This window comes from Ambystoma mexicanum, chromosome 9 (genome assembly GCF_040938575.1).
Source record: "Ambystoma mexicanum isolate Mex_15411 chromosome 9, UKY_AmexF1_1, whole genome shotgun sequence".
Lineage (NCBI taxonomy): Eukaryota > Metazoa > Chordata > Amphibia > Caudata > Ambystomatidae > Ambystoma > Ambystoma mexicanum.
This window is the reverse complement of record NC_090931.1, coordinates 692,727,959-692,753,210: the sequence shown is the minus strand read 5'-3', so window position 1 is coordinate 692,753,210 and position 25,252 is coordinate 692,727,959. Positions and strand designations below refer to the sequence as shown.

Below are 25,252 nucleotides of genomic sequence, written 5' to 3'. Positions count from 1 at the left end.
GGGAGGAGTCCAAAAATCCACAGCCCTTTGTCTTCCTCCTTGCTTGAATGGGGACAAATCCCAAATGGGGGGGGGGGCTGGCTGTCCTGATTGGGAAACCAGACTGCCCCTTCTTGTAAAATGCAGGGTGAGAATGCAGAAGTTGTGCTGTAGTTCCTGATAAATACTGCGAACCTTGAAGCTGAAGACAAGTCGACCACTGGAACCGAAACCGAAGAGGATGATGAAGGAAAAGCAGCCGAGACGATTTCCAGCAATCGGAGAGCCTGCTGTGTAACCAGGGCCTGCTGTAGCCCTTCCTTCCAATCGCCTGGGGGACTCAGAAAACGATGATCCCCAACCAGAGCCTGGTGAGACCCACTAGACTCAAGAAGACCTGCATTTTGAGCCATCATGCGTTGCTGCAACCTTGCGGGGCTGCCATACCCCAATACCCTGGGACCTCGAGCCGTTGTGCGGTGCACCGTCTTCGAATTCTGAATCTTGCTGAAACTTCATGGGCATCCTGTTGTATCTCCAGAGATACTAATCGAGTCCGAAAAGTCCCCTCACCAGCGTGCTGGACCTTTGTAACAACGAGAATTCAACCGCAATATTCTGTCTTCTGTGCTCCTGTAAATAGCACCAAATCCACAGAGCCGCATTCAGCCGCGAGGAAAGCCTTGCCTAGAGCCTTCTCAGTTGATCCCTGCTGCAAAGTTCCTTCTGAGGTCTTTCTTTCAGTCACCACAACAAGGAATCCACTGACCGGGTTTTTTGGCTGCAGATCCTGAATTCCTCCTGCTGCTAAATCTTCTTCAATGCTGAGGTACTGTGTTGGCTTTGGTATGTACTTACCTTAAGCCTCTTGGGATTCCTGTGTAGTTTTGGGGTGTTGTCTGTGATGGGGAGGCCTCTCATCCAGTGCACCCAGTCCCACTGCTAGAATCCTGCTAGGGTGTCTTCTGTGAAGCCCCTGGACCCTCTTCTAACTTTTAAGTAAAATACTCACCTGTTTGCCCAGTCTTCCTGAGGAACTCTGACTTTTGCTACTTAAGAACCTATCCTGACACTGTCTGTTGGACACTAGATCCTAGTGACCCCTGTTCTGCCACTGAGAACACTCGTGCTCCAAGAATAAGGGAAACACTATTTAGGGATTGGGCCTTTTGCCTAGAAAAGAGAATATGTGTTTAAAAGTTACTTACTTGTAAAAGAGTTGGTTGGTAACTGTAATTCTAAGGGTGAACTGTTGCAAATGTTACTTACCTTGGATGTGTGATGCACTATTCTCAAAAGTATGGTTAACCTCTTTCTTTCCTTAGAAACCGTTTTGCCATTCTAATAGAAAGTAGATGTAAAGTTATACACTTGTGATTTGGTTGTGCCTCTTCCTAAAGTAATGTTTCACCTGATTATTCCTGTTGGGATAAATGTGTGAGTGTTCTCCAACTGGGTCGTGCTTCCCTTGACTTGCTGTTAGCCTGCCCAGCATAAGTCTGCATAAGTCTCACCTACCTAGAATAACTTTGAGTCATTCATGTGTAACTTTGGGTTTTGCTTTCCCTGTGCTGTTGTAGACCGACACAAAAAGAGTCTTTGGTTCTAACTGTCCCTCACAGGTGGTACATAAGTTTAACTCATATTGCTGGGAAATATTTAACCTGGACTTCATTGGGAGATTGCAAAAGTACATGGGTTTTACTTAATTTGAGTTAGCTTTGTGCCATTTACAAATACGTTACAAGAGTTACTGCTTATCTCAGTTTGTGTTTCACTGATCTCAAAAGCACCTGTAATGGAATATTACGTCCTTAGGTTTTTCTCACCTACTATAACTGTGTGCTAATCCAAAAGTAGTTAGAGGTTTTTACTGTACCTAGAATAAGTGTTCCACTATTCACAAAATGTATACTGTCCAGTTAACTGATTATGTGATTTGTTGCTGAGCGTTACAGTACAACTGGTAGGGTCTACTGCCCTTGCATTATTGAATGTAATCTGAAAGTAACCATCGGTTTTAACTCCCCAAGAATTGGTGTGACCTATTCTGAATGTGTATGAAAAGGTTTTGACTTCCCTAGAACTATTGCTGGGTGTTCCAAATAAGGTTTATTCTTTGGTCTGTGAACCTTCAAGCATAGTGTTGTGTTTTTATAATTGTGGTTGCATATGATGTGTATTGTTACTTATTTACCCCAAGATTTATCTGGGCCTACCTGTAGTATTTAAATAAATCCTTTATTTTTACAATACATAGTGTTTCAGTGTTTCTTTGGACCATTTGTATTACAATTTCATTTGTACTGATTCTACAGCCCTCTCTCCCTCCTAATATAAGCCTGGCTGCTCTGACTATGCTACCATAACTCAGGTGGTACAGCCTTGTACTAAGAGTGGAGTCTTGTACTACCTCAGTTGAATGGTTTTGCTATTCCCTAAGTTGGACTTCAGAAAAACTGTCCTAACAGAATGTACTAGGCCTAGTAGGTTTTCTGTCATATTCTCCCCCAACTTGGTTGTACCTGAAATACTCATGCATAGGCGCATTAGATGACCAACTACCAATCAATCTGAAATGTTGCCAGGCCTAGTAAGGTAGTTTATTGTTCTGTATGTCCCTTTCCCTCCACCCCTAGCCCCCCTTCTCTATCCACTGTCTGTCATGCACTTAAACTCGTAGAAATGCCTCTGGCCTAGTATGCTAGTTATTGTTGTTCGATCATTCGGAATCTTCAAGGCCTAGGAATGACTGTTTCCCGTATTCCCATCCTGCCTTGAAGCACTTTGAAGCACTTCACTTGTGTATAAGCGCTTTACAAATAAACAATCACAATAGGCGCTATACAAATGATAAATACAATAAAAACAAAAATAAAATGGGAAGCCAGCTGAAATAAAGCAAAACGTTACGTAGTTTATTGTTCTGTATGTCCCTTTCCCTCCACCCCTAGCCCCCCTTTTCTATCCACTGTCTGTCATGCACTTAAACTCGTAGAAATGCCTCTGGCCTAGTATGCTAGTTATTGTTGTTCGATCATTCGGAATCTTCAAGGCCTAGGAATGACTGTTTCCTGTATTCCCATCCTGCCTTGAAGCACTTTGAAGCACTTCACTTGTGTATAAGCGCTTTACAAATAAACAATCACAATAGGCGCTATACAAATGATAAATACAATAAAAGTAAAGTAAAAATAAAATGGGAAGCCAGCTGAAATAAAGCAAAACGTTACGGATCCCACAAAGTGGGTCAATGAATTGCAAAAATTGAATTCTGCTGTAGCAGTTGAGTGCCCAGGGAGGTGTTTAAATACAAATTCATGAAATAATCGTTTTAGTATCTCTGACAGACTGTGGCAGTCTTCTTTGTGTTTTGTGTGCCTTGCCGATTTGCACTCAGTGTTGTGAAATCTGTCTTTTTAAATAATTCATTCATCAATCTGGCATGACTTTGTTGGCCAATGAAACTAGTTTCACAGTGGACTTGTCCAGAGATGACGACAACAAAGAAGGCCAATGGGTTTGGAATAGGCCGTATCTTGCGTTTGATGAGGTGAAAGGGTGTTGGTTATTTTATCTTCTCTAGAATAATCTTCAAATTTTGTGTTTTAGGCCCAACCAGCCTGAGCTGAGAGGTGCTGAACCGGTGCTGTGCAGTGGAATATTGAGGGGTGAAAGCTGCACCAGCAAGTCTATTCCATTCACCAGGCACTGCTTCCAACGTATCCTCTTTATCCCAATGGGCAAGACAAATGTGTACCTCTCGCTATTACTTTCCTTTCAGAATTCAGAAAAACAGCATTTGGATTAGACCATGTCTACCATAATCTTTTATGAAAAACAGTGGTGCTGGGTAGGCTTAACTCAAGTGCTTAATGGCTTGCTGTCTTCGGTTGTCCAAGGCTAGTTGAACACCAGATAATATTGAAGGGCCATTGTGGCTCCAAATTTGACTACTTATTGTAACATCTTCAGTTCCAGGTTATCGGGCACATTTCAATAATTTATCCAATCATGGATTATGCAGATATTTTATTAAAGTCAGACTGGATTGGTTTTAGGGATATTTACTAAAGTCCACATGTGGAATAACTTTACAAAACTCACTCTTGGGTGTACAGGACTCCAACTGTTAGGTTTGGCCTGAACTACCCAAAAGGTTTGGTAGCTATGGTCGAGCAGCCAGGCTTAGTCTAGGAGGGGGAAGGGCTGTATGGAAGTACAAAAACTTCAGAGCACACTTATAGTCAAGAATACACTTACACATGTAGTTTTATAACAATATAGTTATTTATTATAAACACTAAGGCAGACCAACACAATACTAGAATTTCAGGTAAGTAATCTTATTCATATGGATACAGTACAATATTTGCTGAGCATTACTCGATTCACTGGTAGACCCTAGATGATATACAGATAAGTGACTTCTAGGCAGCCTACTCTTTAAAAAGTCCAGTCCTATCTGGGGATGAGTCTGTCAGTTCGGACACTGGGTGACCAGGACCAGTGGGCAGAAGAACAAAGGAAGGCAGACACAGTCCTAGTTAAACGTTTAGCCGTATTCTTCAATGTTACAGGTTGGTAAGATGTTTCTTATAAAGAGAGTTCAGGGACGTCGGTTAGACCCCCTGGAGGATTGTTGCTCAAAGGACCGATGTGCTTAGGCCTGGGAGAACACTATTGGGTTGTCCAAGTGTCTCAAGAAGCTAAGGAGGAGTACAGATCTAAACGGCAAGCACCCAGGTGAGCACTTAAGAGTGGGGACAGTACCTTTTCAGATGAAGAAACAATGTCACTGGCGGGTCCCCAAGGTGAGGCAACAGCAGCTCCTGTTCGGATCCTTGGCCTGGAGGCTGAAGAAAGAAATTTTGGCATGACCAGACGGTCAGTTTCTTCGTATGAAACGCCCAGCAGATGATCTTCACGATGCTGGCTTGTTGCGGCTCGGCGCAGGCTTCGGAGCAGCGACGGTTGTCACACTGCAGACTTCCCTCCGTTTCTCAGTCGCCGACTTGGAAGAGGAGACGTCTCGGAGCGGAAAAGTGTCACTGTAGGCCCAGAAGGATGCCCACAAGGTTTCAGCCGAAACTGTGCTTCAGGAGACGATGCACAGCAAAATGGTCCAGGTCCCAGGGTATTGAGAGATTTCAGGCCATTACGGTCACAGCTCTTCGAGGAACGGGTCGAAATGCAGTTTGTCTTGAGACTGCTTAGGCCCACCAGTCCAAGGGAGGAAGTCGTCCGGTCTGGATCTTCCCTGTCGACCAGGAAAGGAGGTTGCACCAGCAGCGGTTACTCATTCTCTGGCGGTTGCTGGCGGTGGCTCCGTGCGTCCTTACTATTCTTCTGATTCTTTGTTACATTGGTCTATTCTCCCTTTCTGCTCCAGGACCCTCGCCTTATATGCAGGAAAACCGTTGGGATTCACCAATCAACATTCAAGCCTTCGTGCAAATCAGGGGGGCTGGCTTGTCCAGTTAGAACTGGATCCAGGCAGACACACTGCAGGACAAAGACCAGGGGTGTTTTGGTCACCTCCCCCACTTCCTGTCCTTTCAAGTACGCAGAGAGCCTTGGCAGGCTTTCCAAGGAAGCCAGCCAAAGACAAAAGACCTAGCAGTACCTCCTCCACCCAAGTAGGTAGAAGAAGGCTCAAGAAAGGACAAGTCATCAAGAGATGGCAAAGAAAAAAAAGTACATCCACCATTTTAGGTCAATGGTGACCATGCGTCCCTTAACGCAGCTGCGATAGCAGCCTGCTTGTAAAGTTCCCAAAAAGTCAGTAGAAATCATCCACTGGCACCATCCACTTAGATGAACTTGTCACTGCAACTAGAAAGTTAAAGGAGAAGTGGAAAAAGATGCATTGTGTGCCCTCAGCACTTCAGATAAGGTGGGGTGTTCTGATTCCGCAATATGAAAGTGAAGAAGGATAGAAAGTGTCCCCATGTCCTTGGTAACGTTTGTTATCCCAAGGAAAATACAAAAGTGCAGCTCAAAGAGCTCCCAGCAACACTTCACAGAAAGTGCTGTGTGCTGCAATAATACATTGCAGATGCCTTAAAAGTTGGAGGAAAGCATGACTCCAAAAAGGGTTGAAAAAGGATTCCAATGGTAGAATAAAAGACTGAGTGGGGGAAAAAGGTTCCCACTCACTCGGGAGAATTGTTTAAAAAAATCCAAGAGTCCAGCAAAAAGTGCTGGACGACTCACAAGTGGGGAGAATTACACACAGAATGGAAATTCTACCTAACAATTAGTAAAATTGTTAACTGGGATCTCGAATTGACTTCCAGGAGAAAGTCTGGGATGCATTTTTATTAATGATGCATTCGAAATTGCTGATCAAGTGGTTTTTAAGTTTGAAACCTCACGTGCTTTGTGCAAAGTACTTAATGCCAGTAGGTACTGAACAAAGTATTGGAACAAGAAAGACTTCTAAGCATCTATTTTTTAACATTGAGGATACCCAAGCCGTTGTTGCATTTCTCCCCTCTCTTATATGTAAGTAAGCTAACGCAAGTATTTTAAATATTCTTGATTTTTTTTAGACGAGATAGTAAATAATTTGGAAATGTTTGTTTATGCATTTGTAAATATTACTGTGTAATGGTTGACTTGACACATCTTTTCATGCTCGGTGTGGTTCTCTATTTGCTATGTTTTTCCACATCACCACCATAGAAGTTGCAGAGCAACTAGGCTTGTCTTTGGAGTGGCGTACTGTGAACCTGTCGGGGTTATTCAGACCCCAGTTTGCTGCATGAAAGAAAATAAGAGGATGAGACAGCAAGAAATAGATTTAACACACACAGGAAGGGAGGGATTCAATAAAGTTTTTTTATATATATTTATATGTATGTATGAATATATTCCTTTTTTCTGAGGTTTTAGAATGTTTATAGACATGCATTCTCTGCAAAGGCTGCCATCTAGTGGTTGATGCAGAGTATTACAAGTTGTTTATTTAAAAACTTAAAGGAAGTCGACATTGGGCAGTCTCTCCCACTATCCTATCCTTACCCAACGTTTGTAACGATGCTCCGCACATCGATGTCTTCAGGTTTTTTTTTTGTTTTTTTTTTTTTCCTGCCACTTGTGAGATCACGAGAGTGACTGGTGAAGGCTCCCGATTTGAAGCAAATGTCTGAGTACTTCGATAAACTGTGCCTAGATTCGAACACGACACCAAAACTACTGGCTCCGATCAAAGCCGACTTTTAAAGCAGTCCCATGGTCTTACTATATCCCCGACCTTCCCGTGCTCTCTTGCAGACATGGAGAAACACTCCTTTTTAAATGTTGCACTGATGAAAATACAAAGTTCTCAGCACGGGACATAGATGGATAGTCTAATAAATGCTTGCTCAGGAACCACGCCAAAGATGAACGTGCCAGACGTTTATACCTAAACACTCGAGGCACAGAATGAAAAACGGTGGGCGTCATAAGCTACGGAGGCACACACCTCAGACCAACCACGGTTCTTGGTAGTGAGGAGGTAGTCTGTATCGACAGCTTTGTTTGAGGGGGAACTTCATGGACCCCAAAGAACTACTGCAGGAGGGGCCCATCTACGGCTCCCTCAAATTCGGTCCTTAGCTCTGTAGGATCCAAACAACGTGCACTGGAGACCATGAAACTTCTCCCTGCAAACACATGAAACCCCTGTACAAGCGTGCAGAGCATGGCAAGCCCTCGGAGCCTACAGCAGAGGCCGAAGCTTGCAGCATGGAAGGGTTGGCCCACAAACATGGCACTGGGTCCTCGAGATTGATACCTAAAGATAGCGCTGTTTGTGCCAAGGCCTCATGAAATAATGGCACTGATCAACCACACCACACACAAGTCAAAACAGGAGCAGAGCCCTTCTAAGGAATCGCACAGAGGCCCCAGGGAAAATTGTGCCAAAGAAGCTGTAAGTATGACACACACACACACACACACACACACACACACACACACACACACACACACACACACACACACACACACACACACACACACACACACACACACACACACACACACACACACACACACACACACACACACACACACACACACACACACACACACACACACACACACACACACACACACACACACACACACACACACACACACACACACACACACACACACACACACACACACACACACACACACACCCCACCCCCCCCCTCTTAAAAATGGTGCCAAGACCACCTGACCCAAACGGTAACGATTAAGACCGCTTCGAAACCAACAGGAAGGAAGCGATACAGTTCTCAGCTTCCAAACATATAGAATGTTAGTCCACGTTCGCTCCGACTAACACTCTGCAGCCACTGAAGGGATGATTCCAGGTTTGGGAATGTGACTGAGGCTCAAGAGGGAGAAAACGACTTTGAGAGATACCTTGGCGGAACCTCAGCCTATATGACATTGTATTCCGTTATTTAGGTCGATAAAGCACCATCCGTTCTGTGAACGTATAGACGAGAAATGCAGAGCCTGCCATGAAAATCACAATTATATTAAGGCACAATCCACCCCAGATTCTTTGGTGGTTAACACAGCGAGAAAACATGGTGGTACACCAGCTTCAACATCCTGAAGCTCATCCTGAGCGCAAAATGCTCTACCACATGGGTCGCAAGATGGCTCCAACAACAGTACTCAACAAAAAATTGAACATTTCCAATAAATTTGATCCCCAAAAAATTGCATATTTCCGAGGCTTCTGGAATGTTATGACCGGGCACAGTGGGACGAGTTTAAAGTGCCAATTAAAGCTATGTCCAAAGCCATTTATTTAGTCATTATTTATAAGGCACACTATACAGCAAAAAAGGTTTTTCCAGGCGCCACAAGACCAGGAGGGTTAAACAGTAACCTTCCTACTAGGCCGAGTAACATTCGGATCATGCAAGGGCAGTAACAAGAAATGCCGTGGGGGTGGAGGGGACTAGTGGGCGGGGGGAGGGGGGGGCAGAGGGTGGGAAGTGATGGTCAGGTGAGGGGAAGAAAGGGCCGTGGTGCTAGGCAAGTGCTGGGGGGGAGCCCAGAGGGCAGGTGCCATGGTATGCTGGGGGGGGGGGTGGGTATGCGAGGACGGGAGGTGCACCAGATATGGGAGGGATCAGGGAAGGGGCTCTGGAAGGCCAGTGCTGGTTTGGGTGGCAGAGGGGGCCAGTGCTGGGATAGACCGGTGCTCTGTATGACTCATAAAGGGGCCAGTTGCAACGGCAGATGGGGGAATTAGCAAGGTAGGGCGAGAGAGCCACCCAACACCAAGTGTAGTGAATCATCAGAGAGGATCATTTGACAACTGATGGCTTTATTAAAAGCTGTACCCATGCTGCAGAGAATGCGGCTTGGTAGATTAGTAGCACAGCACTAATTCAGAGACACTCCTGGTTGTGTTGCACTTGATTTAAACTGGAAACGCAGATAACCCTGCTCAGTAAACCTCTTATAGAGGAAAGGTTGTTCAGGAAAGAAGGCTCCAAAATCTTAGGCCACCTGTTTTGTAGTCCATACTCCAAACACAGATCCACTACACCTCATCGAATCTACCGAGGCCAGACCCACCGTGGTTATTCCCCTGGTGACCAGGGCATTCAACTCATGTTAAAATGGATTTTCAGAATCAGCCCTGTGGACAAGCCACCTTATTCTGATGGAAGATGGACAAACACTAACTTCTAGCCAAATTCTATCTGGGTAGTGTGACTGAACAGCAAGTCTTAGACTTGGCCATGAGACTGGTGAAGAGTTCAGTTAAGCAAACACAAATAGAAGTTAGCAGAATGTATAAAAGTACAGTCGTTTATTTAGGCCTTAGACAAACTCTTCTCAAGGAAACAACCAGAGCTAAGTAACACGCGAAAACTTTTAGTACTATTACATACACATACACCATGGTGTGCTCTGCTAAGAGCCCTAACGCTTCACTTTTAAAATATAGTTTGAAATAGTTTTCAGAATACTGTAAGTGTAGTAAAGCAAGTGAATAAAGAAATAAAACCAGATAAGTAATATACAATTTGAGAACTGATGAGCTGAAAATAAGAGTTAGAAAACCTAATACAAGACTTTAGAAATAATATACTGTCCTTAAAATGTTGTTCCCTAGCTAGAAAAGAAGGGGCCCAGTGCCCCGAATGTCACACGCCCCATTACAAGTCTTTTCAGTAGGTTAGGAGTCTCTTTTGGAAGTTGAACAAGTGTTGGCTCGAGCCAACAAGTAGTTTGTAAATGTTCCAAAGCACAATAAGAACAGGAGTAAAGTTCTTAAACAACCCTCTGCCAATTCAACCACCTTGGGGGAGACCATGGGGAGGGTATCGGACTAGAACACCATAGTTCAAGGCCAGACAATGGAGAGGTAGGGTCAGGACTTGACACTCATTCAACCCTATGGAGATTCGGGTGGCATAAAGGATATCTTTATTCACCCCCTACCTGTACTCCGATTCACTCGGGGACCAGCATAGGAGTACCTGAATTAGCAACGCCTGCTGTATTTGTGCCTTGGTTCAGTTGGAGGAAGAACAGGGGACTCGGGTGCAGAGGTCACTTCAGGCGTCACGTTTGTGGGTCCGGCTGGTATGTGGTTCTGTGCTTCAGTGGAACATTTCTGGAAACTGGACAGCTGGACACCCAGGACACATTGACTACTGGACCACCAATCTGGCGCTGACCTCGGAGAACTCACAGGATGTGATGCAGGTGGCGAACAGCGATAGCCAGTGGAAGAAAAATGGCAGAAGGTGCCCCTGGGCGGAAACAAAGAAAGTGGTACTGCACAGCCCCTCCTCCTGGTGGAAAGATGCAACTTCAGGGAAATGCTTCATGTTCCATAAGATGAGGATCTGCAAGTCCCAAAGTTTTACTCCGAACAGCGACCAGTGCAGTGAAGTAGTCCAGGAGGAACTCTGCCTAGCCCATAGGAGAATTCTAGGACTCTTCCAAGTGCTTCCAACGGCTGGATCTTCAAGCAGAGGTTGGATCTGGTTGTTCCCACGGTACAGGGGGAGAAGCACTGATGAAGGGCTTCTTGAGATCAGGAGTGAAACATGGTTTGAGCAAGTGAAGAAAGTGCTGCTGGCAAGCGTCCAACGACGAGTTACGAATTTTCAGCGGGCTGGTCTCCTTCCTAGGGGTTTGGCTCCAACGATGATCTGAAGAATGGTTGCAGAAGTCCCCCTTTTATCCAGTATCCAGAATCTTAGCTGGAGTTGCCCCGAGCCACCAATGGCAAGGATATGCACAATTCAAACTTGGCAGGGGCTGTCTAGCCTGAACAGCCTCTGGCTACTGCATATACCCAGCAACAGATGCACTCTGGCACGACTGTGGACTGGGTCCAGACAGGTCCAGCTCCCACATCCGGCCACACAGAGTGTCCATTTGCCCACGAAAGCTGGAGCTTTGCCCAGGAATGGGCTTATCATTTATGGAAAATCCTGCCACTCCAGGGCAGGACGAAGGTCAAACTACAAGATGGCCAAAGGCCAGGCGAAAATCTAATGGCACAGCCATTTTAGAGTTCATGTTAAGTTTTGTTATCTTGCTTTTTGTATAGCGTCTACTGCCATGTGTTGTGGCGTCGAAGGGCTTTGCCTGTCAGAGAGGCGAAGGAGGGGTATGATATGATATTATAGGATGTGCAGTAGTAGTAGGGAGGAGCAAAGTTCGGTAGATTGTTGGGATGAGGGCAGAGGATAGATAAGATGCTCAGGAAGGCCTGAGAAGGAATAGGTGGAGGAGCTATGTGTTGGACAACATTTGTTGTGTGACTCAACTGTATTCAATTGGGTGTAGCGCTGATGAGAATTAGCTGGACAGAAGTGTTCGCCGTGCCCGGGGGTTTGTTTGGAATATACTCATCCTGTTGAGTTTGTATATTATGTCATTCAATATTTATACTGCGCCCATCACTACCATAGTGGTTTTACAGTAATATTGTGACACTGCAAGGGTGTCACCAGACATTCATCTGTGGAAAGGAAGGGGAGGTTTGGTGAGGATGTGATAGGAAAGTGAAATTGGGCAATAAAATGATCAAAATCGGAGAGGAAAAACAATTGGTATGAGTGGGTGGTGTGAGAAACCTGAGGGTATTCTCCCAAGCCAGACCAGAGAATCCTTTATTCAGGTGGCCTGGGAAGGGCTGATGCTCTCGGTCCAAACTGCAGGGGCGAACGGAAGAGAAACGATCATTTGGATGGGGGAATCCGGGTGTTGTGCTTGGAGAAAGGCCCCAGGTGAGGCGCTGTATTATACTGCGGAAGAGGGAGAAGAGGCTGAGACCCATGAGGCCTTGTAGGCTATATGACATCTACCTCCCTTTCTCTAAGTAAACTTCTCGGACCCATCTTTGAAAATCCTCTTGTTTCTGGTGTCCACCCTGATAATCCCGGTCATTTCCATTTGGTTAGCAAACCCCACCAATCTCACTGTTTTCACTTTACTAACATCCCTAGGACAAAGAGTATAATTTTCCGTGACAACCCCCCCTTTTTCGACGCGAACACTTTTGCATATGCCGAAGGAGGACGGACTAACACTCGAACCAATTACCTGACTTGTCCCAACACAAGGGTCAGGCAGTTGAGCAGAATCACACACACCGGACGACCCTTTCCTTTCCCCACAGGGATACATCGAGAGTGCTAACTCAGCACAGCAGTTCAAGAGGAGGAGAAAGACGGCGCAAACCGAAAGGGTGACAAGGAGAGAAGTGACCTTGCCCTTTTCCGACAAATGCCTGTTAAAACTCAGCAGAAGGAATCATAAGACCGCCAACAATAGTCAGTGTATGTTGCAGATGCAAACGGTATACGGGACGCTCCTCCGCTGATAGCTAAGATGGGGACAGATGCTTGTTTCTGTGCTACCAACATTGCCTCCAAGGAGAAGAAAAGCAGAGCAGTTCCTTGCAGTCAGTGAGTCGAGAGGAGAGCTGATAAGAAACCGAACTGTGTTGAACGGAAAGTAGCAAACGGCTGATTGTACTGTGTAAGCATAAAGAACTATTGATACTAAAAAGGGGGAAACCCAGCAAAGGAGGAGTCCGGCACCACGTGGGTGCTCACTCCGGAAAAACTGGGTGATTACCGGATTACCCGATTGTGGAAACTACCACTACCAGAAGGCCTTGGGTAAGGCGAGAAAAGAGGTCAAAATGGTCATACAGGGGTCCAGTAAAATCCTCTTTAAAGTCAAAAGTCTTTGACCGATAGATTGTGAAACTAAGGGACGTGAATCCTGCCTAGTAAAACTGATGACAAAGTTGGCAAGAGCTGAACAGTCTAGTAGGATCTGAGCCCTAAGAGGGGCATCAAAGGGTGAGAAAGCCAACACCCTCCGACGCGTGAATGCAACAAAGAACGGTGCAACAGAGAAAGTCTTTGGAGTATATTTCAGAGTGAACCTAACAGAGAGAGGCTGATATTGGAGAGGGGTCTGAGCCTGGAGGAGGGGACCCAAGGGTGAGGAACCATCACCGAAAGTGCAACCAGAAAAGACATTTTGTTGAACTTTTGTTTTGTACTCCTGAACCTGTCGGGCCTTCGGAAGAAAGAAAACTTCACTACTGAAGATCCTGCTACCATTAAGAACTTTTTATTGATCTGAGTGAGTCAGGAAGAGGGCATCCAGGGGTGAAAGTCAACACCACCGTGCATACAAAAAGGCATCATCCAACGTATGTACCGAAAGGAATTTTTGTTTATTATTTTGAAACCTAAAAGATCCTCGGAGGCAAAATACTTTTTTTTTTTTTTTTTTACAAAAGAGACTTAACCAGAGAGGCCCTGATTGCTAAGAGCGGAACTGTTGGCTCGAGCTGGGAAGGCTCGAGAGTGTGCTGTGCTCCAGAATCCTACCTTATCCCGTGCTTAAAACGCGAGGAAGGGAGACCAGACTACCACATCCTCACTTATTATTTGTGAACACTTCCTTGTTTCTTATGAACATTATCCCACACTTCTTTTGTATTTAGCGTAAGGATTGGCAATAGGTTTTTCTTTGTATAGGCCCTTTTTATTTGTCAAGATGCCACTAGGACTGCCTTATTATTGTTTGATGGTCGAACCTTGCTCCCATCTTAGATTAAGGTTTAGTTTAGGCATTTTTCCAACCTACCTATACAGTTTAATAAACACCCTTGAATTGTGATCACTTGTCTGTCTTTACTGTTGCCACCATGAGTTCCTTACAGAGGGGATATGGTTGTCGAAGTAAGGATGCATATTTCTCAAATGTGGTAAATTCTTGGTAAGCACAAGTGTAGGACTGAGAAGAGTACATCTGGGTTTAGAGCAGACTTTTATTGTGATGGTAATATCTAGAGCCGATGAACCATGGTAATTGATCTAGTTAGTAGTGGTTCCGTGATGGACTTGAGAAGTGCTAGTAGTGTGGAGTATTTAGGGAGAGCACTGGGTTTGCCAGGCCAGCTGACCATGTCAGCACCAAGAGTTGGATGTGCAAAACATGGGGTAAGTGGTAAGAGTGGGAGAGGAGGCATTATGGACTTGTGTCCAGTAATATTAGGCTAGGTATAATTCACTGTAGCTTAATCAAAATAACTCGAGGTCCAGCTAATCAAGCTACAAAGGCAATTGCAATCTTCTTTATAGCCTCTTGCAGGATTGACTGCCAACATACACTTGATACCTAACAGCACCATCCTCCAGATCAGACAGAAAGCAACCACTAGCGAGTTGTTTTCTCATTAATGCTTACTCTGTGTCCAAATGACAATACCATTTATCGCCGTCTCTGGAGGCCTACGATCCACCAGAAGTTAAGGACATGTGCAGACTTAAAATCCGACAGTGCAGGAAGGAAAGAACTAGAAGACGGGCCTTCTGTGGTTATATCCCAAGACTCGGGAACTTCCTCCCGTCAGCATCAGACTCTTTCCCCTTGCATCTACAGTTCAGGAAGTAGCTCAAGGCCCTCCTCTTCAGGGAATGGCTCCTCCCTAATAACTAGGTCCACACATCCTTCACTCCCCACCCTACCTGAGACAGGGTGATCTGCTCCTCACTGTTTCCTCCCCTGGTTGATTGTAGATCCCTTGCTCCCAAATTCCTCCCCCACTCGGCCTTGTATGCTCCCTTCTTTCTCTGCTTCCCTCACAGTGCTATTCCCCTTATAATAATAAAATGCACCATTGCTTACCGAAGCTAGGCCTGAACGCAATAAATACCCTAATAATAATAATAATAATAATAATAATAATAATAATAACTATTCTTGTAGGGCAGCGCACGTTTACTTTCTATTCTACCTGATTACTTTATCAACCTCAGCAGCAAGAGGAGAAAAAGAATTGCCCTCATAACCAAGTTTCCCCTGCCAATGACCTTACCCACCACCAGCATCCTGATTATGACTCATATACCACATGGAATGTATACTTAACCAGGCCCTAGGCTTGGGCTTCTGTACAAAGTGCTTAAGGACCCAAAGCCTGTCTTCGGCTAATTAATGGTCAGATATTTTAGCCTTCCAGTGTTGAAACCAAGCCCTAGAAAACAGACAGCAAAGCCCTTTTCTTTACTTCGCTAGGCCCCCAACAACATATGGAAAGGATTGTAGGTCACAAATTTGAATTTGCCAATTTAGCAAAAGCTCCCTGAAAAGTGAGCAAAACAGTTTTTTATTTGGTTTCCTCATTTATGCCATGGTTACCACAAGGATTTGTGTTGCTACCCTATGCTTGTGCTTCTGGCCAAAGTGCTTAAGGACACAAAGACTGCCTTTGGCTCAGTAGTGGACAGGCTTGTGAGCCTTCCATAGTATCATGGTGAGCCGAGGCATGTTGAAACAATGCCTAAGAAAACACAGCGGGCAAAGCCCTTCTACTTAGCCATTCTGTAGGGCCGGTCAGATAGCACAGCGAGTTGAATGCTTGCCCCTGATATCTGCGCGCAGCCTGCTGTGGCAGGTTCGAATCCTGGCAAGGTTAACTCAGCCTTTCATCCTTCCGAGGTCAATAATTTGAGTACCACTCTGTGGGATATTGTTATTTTAGCGCTCTGAGACCCATGGATGTGTAGCGCTATATAAGAAATAGATATAATTATTATTATGACTTACTCCACAAACAGCCAGGTTTTATGAATGGGAAAGTGTTAGGCAGAATCCTGTGCAGTTCCCTTAGGGACCACTGCAAAATGATTAAGACTACAGGAGTAAGCAGTAAACCCAATTGGTAGCAGTCTGCACCACCCAGATTTACCTGGTAGCTGTGGCTGAGCAGTCAGACTTCTCTCAAGAAGAGTAAGGCAGTATATAGAGTATAGCCAATAGGGCCAAAACACAGTAGAGCAAACAAACACTGACCAGAGCTTGGTATAAAAAGTATAGAGTTATTTATTTAAAACACACTTTAAGCAATACACTAGCACTCTCAATGAAAAGTAAGTTAAAAACACAGTCAGGTAAAGTATACACACCTCCCTTGATAACTATCAGACAAGTCAGGGTTAAAGCACTACTATTAGTTAAGACAGAAATGAACACTTAACCAAGATGGCACTCCAATAGTAGAATTAAAAAGGGAGAGAAAATGCAGATCATAGATTAAAACAGTTCCCAACACTTTTTAAGAGTTCAGAGCAGGGGAGAAAAGGCAGGTTATACTGTAGAGCCAAAGTTCATATGCCAGGCCCACTTTAAATGGAGCAAAGCAAAATGTGCACAGGATCACATGGTTTAAAGTGCACAAAAAGTCTTGGTTGAATGTTCAAAAGAGGTTGGGGTGATTCAAAAGATATAGTTAGAGGCCTGGAGCCAACCCAGTATAGAAGCCAAGGATTTAAGGGTCACCTTTAGCAATCTGTAGAAAGGGAGGCCAGGCAGGACACAGCACCTTAAATGGAGAGGAAGCTCCAGCGGGGGCAGTTGTTCCTTGCAGTGGTTGCAGATGATTCTTCCGACCATGGGATGAGAGGATCTCGTCGAGGAGGAAACTTGGAGTCGTTGCACTGCACAGGGATGAAACCAGTCTCAGAGTTCCCGATTAAAAGTGTGGTCCTTTTATTTGCGGTCAAAGTGGTGAAGCTTGGCTATCCGGCCGCCGGGGTGCTTGGCACAGGCGATTCGACCAAGAGACGTCTTTGGAAGCAAAAAGGGCGAACTGGTTGGTCCTACCAGCTCAAAGGGGAAATTCTTTCAGCAGAAGATCTCTCCTTGTCGTTGGGAAAGTGGCGAGTTTCTTGCAGCAGGGCTTCACCGGTGGTGTTGTCGTAGTAGATGGCTCAGCTTCTTCCCTCGTCAGATTCTTAGGTCCTGTGGCGACTTCTGAAGTTCCAGTCCCAAAGGCCCTGCTTTTAAGCAGAAAACCCCCCATTCATCAGCCTAGATGTCAATCACCCATGCTATGTGGTGAGCCGGGCGGCTCACCACTGGGCCAATCAGAGTAGAGTGCGACTTGGGCTCGACCTTGCTTAGTTACAGAGACGGACACAAACACCATTTTGGAACTGAGTTCTGGCAAAAAGACCCAACCGGGGAAATAATATTAAATAAATAAACTGGCGGTATCTTTAACATTGCACCAAAAAGTGGTGCGTTTAAAATCAATGGGAAAATCCCATAGAGAATATTCAGAAGGAATATTTTGCGTGGTAACCACTGCCACCAGCCAGAAACTCAACAAGGGGGGGACTGGACAGTGCCCCCTTGAAAACAGACCCAGGGGCAATCGAATTACCCCTGCCCAGTACTTCCACAATATGATGGTTTGTACTGGTTCTGTTCACAATTTTGGACTAGTAAAGCCAATGGTGACTTTACATGCCCTGGGAGACAGTAGTCAGTCTCAGGGTAGGGAGTCTGTTTGGGGGTCACCATGACACCCCTGTGTTACTGCACTGAGGGTGCTGTGCAATACACATAGGGAAAACAGATGATGCCCTATGGAGTAAAAAGGCTACCACATGGCCCATAAGCACATACAAAGTCAAAGACATACCTCAAATCAGGCCTAAGAGTGGGAGGAAAAGAGTCTCACTCTTAGCAGGAGAAAAAAAAAATCAAAAATCCAGCAAAGCTGCTGGGAGACTCGCTAGGTTTGGGAAATTAGCCTTATAAGAGAATTCTCCTTAACAGAAAGCTGGAAGGAACTATGGGCACATTTAACCGAGGGTGGGATTTCAACCACAGCTTCTCTGGTAGCAGACAACCCGGTCTGGGCTTCCTGGAGGTTTCTGAGTCCTACTAGCACCTTTATGGAATGGTTATCATAGTGGTGTGTGAGGCAGGAATCCACTTCCACTGAGCGCTTATGGGATTAAAATTTACATGATCCAGCCTTTGACTAGATGCCTTAACCTGAGATGCAGTTACTGTGTCCTGTTAAGAGTGCATCATGCGAAAGTTAGGTCAAAACAGGGCTGTAGCGTCCAGTTAACAGATTAGATTTCCCGGGATAACCTCTGTTCCTACTTTTTGTTTTTAGGCAGGTGCTACCTGCTGCCTTATGGCTGCTTCAAGGCACTTGAACGTTAGAGATTGAAAGCAAAATATTCTAATGAAGCTTCAACCTAATATACGTGACCTAACCAACTAGTATATCATGAAACCCACATTATATTCTCCCTCCCCAACCCCAAAAAGCATGAATAAGTACATACAAATGCAAGTATAAAAAACGGCAACAGTCTGGTAGATTCTCGTTAACTTGCATTTACGTTTGTGAAAACATTGATCCCAACAGAACAAAACCTTACACATCATGTTTCTGCAGCTTTAAAACATGACATGGCGTAGCTTAACATAGTGTTGCATACCAAACCTAACTGAGTGCAGCACTTAAAACAGGGCAGAGCATAGACCATATAGCTTACTACACACTGACGAATTGGAGGAAAGTTTTTCTGAAGTCCAACTAAGGGCTTAGTAAAACCATTCAACTGAGGCAGTACAAGACTCCACTCCTAGTATAATGCTGTACCACCTTAGTTCATGGTAGCGTAGACAGAGCAGCCTGGTTAATCTTAGGAGGAATAGAGGGCTGTAGGTAAGTCCACTGAACCTAGAGTACACCAAGGATTCCATAGAAACACAACCAGAAGTATTATAAACAAATTAAAGTTTTATTTTAAATACAAGTAGGCCAAGTTAAGTCTTGGGGTAAGTACTGGTCATCGAGTCATAAGCACATTTCTAAAAACACACCACTATGCTTGAAGGTACACAGACCAAAGCATAAAACCTTATTCAGTGTATGCCAACTCTATTCTTGGGGAGTAGAAACCATTAGTTGTAATACAAGGGTAGTAGACCCTGTCAGTTATGCAGGGACCCTCCGCAAAGAAAGCACATAGTAAAACAACTTGCAAATATATTTTTCTGAATAGTGGAACGCTCATTCAAGGAACAATAAAAACCTAGAACTACTGTTCAGGATAACACACAGTTATACTAAGTGAGTAAGACCGTTTTGGCGTAATCTACAATTACAATTAATTTTCAGGTCAGTGGGACACAGACGGAGGTAAACAATAAGATTATTTTAGGAGGGCACACAGCTAACCCAAGGTAAGTAAAACCCACATAACATACTTTTTAAAGGGGCTATCAGCAACTTAAATGTAAGTATAACCTTAGGCACACTTATTCTGGAAAGGCTAACAGAGTCAGGGGAAGCAAGACCCAATTGGGGACACGCCTACATTTATCCTAACAGGAATAGTAAAGTGGAACCAACAGCATTACGATTGGGAAAGAGACACAACTAAATGGCAGGTGAGTAATGTACGCTTGCATCTACTTTCTGTGAGAATGGCGAGACAGTTTCTAAGGAAAGTAAGACTTTACATATACTTTTCAGAATGGCAGAACCTTTCCAAGGTAAGTAATATCACCCTAGTGATATTTTACAAATGGCGGAACACTTTCAAGGTGATAACTTTTGTAACTGTTCACTCTAATAGCTACAGTTACCAACTAACTCATTTTGCAAGTAAGTACACTTTTAAACACGCGTTATACTTTTCAGACAGAAGCCTTTACTTATCCAGTCCTTCCCTATTCTATTGCAGGAGTTCACTCTGGGGCAGAAGAGGGACCCGAGTGGTCTAGGAGCCAGCTGTAGGCAGGACGAGATAGGCTTCTGTTGCAGGCAAAAGTCAGAGTTAATGTGGAAGACTGTTAAACAAGTAAATAGTTAACTTTAAAGTTAGTTAGGGTCTATGGACTTCAGAGAAGACACCCCAGGAGGATTCCAGCAGGGGCCTGTGTGCTCTGGATGAGAGGACTCCAAATCACAAGAACACCCCAAAGCTTTACAGAAATCAAAGGCTAAGTAAATACCCCAGCAAAAAGAGTACGTTAGCACGGAAGAAGAGTTCCAGCAAGAAGACTTCATGATCTGCAGCCAAAAATCCAGTCACTGAATTTCTTGTCATGAAAATTGAAGACGGGAGACTGGAAGGGCTTCTGCAGTAGGGATCAATGGGAAAGGTTCCATGCAAGAGTTTCTTCGTGGCTAGATGCGGCTCTGTGGATTTTGGCCCCCTTTTCATCAGCCAGAAGAAGACTGAATATCGCTGGTCGGATTCTCGTTATTTGCAAAGTCCAGCACTGTGGTGAGGTGACTTTTCGGACTTTATTCATGTCTCTGGAATTCTAGCAGGATGCCCACAAAGTTTCTGCAAGATTCAGAATTTGGAAGACCGCGCACCGCACAATGGCTCGAGGTCCAAGGGTATTGCAGCCCTGCAATGTTGCAGCATGACATGGGATGGCTCAACATGCAGGCCATCTTGAGTCTAGTGCATCTCTCCAGGCTCTGGGTCGGCGGTGTCGTTTTCGGAGTCTACAGGTCGAATGGAAGTAAGGGTAACGACAGGCTCCGGTTACACAGGAGGCTCTCCGGTCACTAGAAATCATCTCAGCTTCGTTTTTTTCATCTTCCTCTTTGGATTTGGTTCCAGTTGTCGACTACCTCTTCAGCTTCCAGGATCTGACTTTTTTCTTCAGGAACCCAGCCAATCAAACTGCCATGCAACATTCAAACTTGGGGTTGCTGGCAGTCATTTCATGACAGCCAACCTCCCAGTTTGAACTGGATTCTCGCAGTCAGGCTGCAAGACAGAAAGGGCTGCAGAGTTTTCGACTCCTCCCTCGCTTCCTGCCTTCAGACACACTGGAGCCTGGGCGGGCTTGACTGAGGTCTCCCGCCGAAGATAAAATGGACACAAAGGATTTTCCCTCACTGGAGGTCAGGGGAAGGAACTAGAAAGGCCAAGGAACACTGAAATGGCGGATAAAGAAGACTGCAGCAATTTTGGTAAAATGTTCACCCATGGGTGCCTTTACCGGAGCTGTAGAAACAGCCCGTGGTAAAGGTGCATCAAATTAGTAAAAAAGTTCACTGCCACCAGCCATTAAAGGTAAGCATGTCCCTTTCATAGAAATGTTACAGTTAAAAGGAGAAGGGGGATAACATTGTATCTCTCCAGCACTCCACATAAGGTGTGGTGTGCTGTTTTACCTAACAAAATGTAAAAAAGATCCAAAGATCCATGGGAACTGTAGTTCTCACAAGGTTAGCCAGAGAAAGTTAAAAGGGGAGCCCTAAGGGCAACCCTGCAATAATAAAAAAGTTTACACTAAAAGTTTCCAGAGGATAACATTAAAAAGACTCTATGGAGAGTCTCAGAAATGACAACCATAAAAAGTGTAAAAGATTCTGTGAGTGTGGAACAAGGTTCCCACTCACTGAGGTATAGGGAAAAATAATCCAGCAGGAAAGCAACCTTTTCTGGGGTTGCCACAGGTCAGAAAGATTTATCATTGCTATGAACATCTTACCAAACACTCGTCCCTTCACCCCTAGGGGGTGACCTTTCCCATGGAGCCAGGCGGGTGCTCCCATAATACATTAGTCCCCCTGGGGGTGGTGCGCCAAGGGTAGATCACATGTGGAAGCCATCCCTCTATAGGATTGGGGACGACCATTTATTATTTATTTATTCCCATTTGTTAAGCGCACATCAGACCGAAGGCATCGTGGCGCTGGTTACAGTGTTTCTTAGACTTAGTTACATACAGTTGTGCCCTTGGTTACATTGGGCAATGGTTATGGTTAAGGTACATGTAAATAGAGAGCAAGAGGGTGGGCAGGTGCGCATGTTAGTTGAAGAGAGCAGTTTTGAGTTGTTTCCTGAAAGAGAGGAGGGATGCTTCTGCACTGAGGTTAGTGGGCAGTGTGTTCCAAAGCTTTGGTGCCAGGTAGGGGAAGACCATCATCCGAGAACGCATTATGACCCTGCTCCAATACTCAACCCCTTCTCCAACCCTAAATCCCCCCCTCTCTAGATGGAGCCAATGTGTTTTGTTGTCAAATCAGTCAACCTAACCTACAAGACTGAAAGACCAGAAAGTACAAAGTTTCATGCATGTAGTTTTGAAACTGGTACCGTGAAGATGATGATGACCGGGAGTCCAGGGATCGCTCTGGAGAAGGAGAGTGAGCGGTCCAGCTTCTCAATGCAAGTGATTGGCCTAAAGCAGTATAGCAACCCCAAGAGGGAGTTTGAAAGAAACCCAGCTGGGATGCAGACGACAGAGAGCGATCCTCTGAAGAGGATCCTGTGAGTGCTTCGGTCCCCGGCAAAGCACGTGTGAGATAGAATGCACAGCCAGGAAGAGTCGGAAGACTGCAAAGTCGCTGCAGACCCCACCGGATACACAAACGCTACTGGAGTATTGAGAAGGGACGGAGCTGCCTAGGAACCACTAGTACCTAAGAGAAAGAAACCAATAGGCATCCAGGTTACCCAGACCCACGCTAGAGGTCCGGAGAAGCAACGGGGTGAACCCAGAAGCTGGAAGAAGAGTCTGGCATCTGGGACCTTGATTGCAAACGAAACAAACCAGGAAGACTTGTATACTTGGTAGGAGAGTAAACCAAGTGGATTCAATGCAACAGTCTGGGACCCGCACCCAAATAAGGGGTCGAGAATAAGAGGGTCTGGGACAGTGATGGTGAAAGAAACACATCAGGAAGAGTTTTATGCTTGGCAGGAGAGTGAACCAAGCGATTCTGGGGCCAGAATCATCCATATGAGAGGTCTGAGAGTAAGAGGGTCAAGAACCATGGCAGTGATAGAAGGAAGAGTAAGAGGGTCTGGGACACTGGAAGGAAAAGGGAGACCATCCATGAGAATACACTGGCTTGACAGAAGAGTCAGCAAAGCTATTTTGCTGGGACCCGCACCCATATGAGAGATTGGGAATAAGTGGAATCCTACTCTTGATGGAACACATTCCGTCCTAGTTGCTCACATATGCGTCCTTTCAGGCCTAACGCAGCCAGAGCCAAGTCTGGGTGTCCAGCCACCAGACTGCACACATCCAACTGATATCTTCAGCACCACACCTAACACTAGGATGCAGCTACCATCCGGCAATTACATCAGCTGCACCCATGCACCCGACAACACTATCTCTCTGCTGACCAGAACTACGGTTCCCAAGGGCGTTCAACCTACCAGCGCTTTGAGGTCATACCAGTGATATATAGAGCGCTATATAAATGCCAAATCACATAACATAACCTAGCAGACTGTGCCATGTTGGTAGCATAAAGAATCATGAAAACAAGACTCATTCCCGTGTGAATTTCCCAGTTACACTTTACCAAAAGGGATAAAAGGGGCACAGAAGCCTTAAAGGGATGGGAATACGATCAGAAGACTAGGGGAAAGGAACACAACCCTAGCATTGGGATCCTACGCTTGGTAGGATAAAGAACTGTGAAGTCAAGAAACAGTTCCTTGTGAGTTACCCAGTGACGTAAGATAAGCAGTCTAGGTGAAGGGAGCACAACCGTAGCATGGGAATCTTGCATTTTGGAACATCATTTTGCATCACATTTGACTACAAGGGAGACTGGGAACTTTTCTGTTGGTTAAACTCAAAAAAATCACTTTTTACTTTGAGAAGAGATCATCCTTGCACAGTTGCTTTAGATTATTAGTGTTAGGGACAGAGGTAGGTATTGAGACACAGCAGTGACAGGCTTTTTAGTTTTGGGCTTCCTGACAATTTCACTAGCTTCCTTTAATGGCAGGGAAACCCTTCTAAGCTTTAGGGATAGAGAGGCTTTTCTCCAACCATTTCTTAATTTATAAAACTCTATCAAAAAATATGCCACTATTGTGTCTGAGCCTTACTTCTGCAACCTTAAAACACAAATGGCAAAAGATGCCACCTCTTGGCATACCAAATAAATAATGGTGCAGCCCTGCAGAAACGGACCTCAAAGGTAGTGTGTCCGCTGAAAGATATTCAAGGTGCTTGTTCACACGCCCACACCTCCACCCCCTCACACACACACACCCCCTGTCCCCCCAACCCCAAACGCCCTTCTCCTCCCAACAAGCGCTCCACCATCCCATCTGCTCCACACTCATTGTTTGTGGATTTTAAGTCTGCTGCTGCTCTTGGGGTTGACTCACATGGTACTCTAAATTGCATTATGCAGAAAAATACAAAAGTGCAACAGACTTGAAAAAGAACCACTGTAAAAAAGTTTGATGTTTGTTAATCTGCTTAGAATCACATCATGGGACATCCTACTTTTTGCTATTGTGTTGAACCTTTCCTGACTTTTTGAGGTAAGTGAAGCCTTTTTGCTATACTTAATTTGCAAAGTTTATCTGTTTTGGGGGCACCGATCAGTCCCTATGGATATCCGAGCAGGAGAGCTTTGTTCTCCATACCAAAATCCTCCATTTACCTGCACACATCTTCTGTGAAGTGCGGTAGAAACACTGTTTCTCTGTAACTTTGTTTTTGGTAACTTTGTGGTTACTTGCATGATGTGTCCAGGATGAGCTGGCGGCAGCAGATGACAATAAATTACTAACCGTAAAAGCATTTCTGATGGTTGTATCTGCTTAGATTCACATGCTGTGCATAGTCCGACATCCAGTGGTCCCTGCGGAGTATTGCATTTTGTTTTTCGTAGTCGACAAAGGGGACGTCGACAAGGCGTGTCTGTAACACTATCCCTATAGTGACGTGCAGTGTACCCACAATCCCTCACGCGTCGAGGTCCCTCAGATTGTTTTTTTTCCAACCAGATATTGGTCGCCTAAACGCGGAGCTCCTCGATAGACATTGCGAACCAACCTTATTCGACCTCCGGTCGCCCATAACTTATAATATTAACTTCCCTCCTTCAATGTCGTACAGACAATACCGTTCACCGCTGATCAAGATCTCCGACGGCGGTGTATTCGATGGAGGA

General features: G+C 45.0%; 1 protein-coding gene across 2 annotated transcripts in view; it reads left to right on the top strand.

Annotated features, from left to right (window-relative positions):
- Window positions 1–25,252, top strand: part of INO80D (INO80 complex subunit D) — a 227,190-nt gene that overhangs the window by 121,035 nt on the left and 80,903 nt on the right. For both annotated transcript variants that reach the window (XM_069615563.1, XM_069615562.1), the window contains exon 7: window positions 3,592–3,701. In XM_069615563.1, coding sequence (XP_069471664.1) covers window positions 3,592–3,701 — 110 coding nt within the window. The remainder of the gene's footprint in view (window positions 1–3,591; window positions 3,702–25,252) is intronic.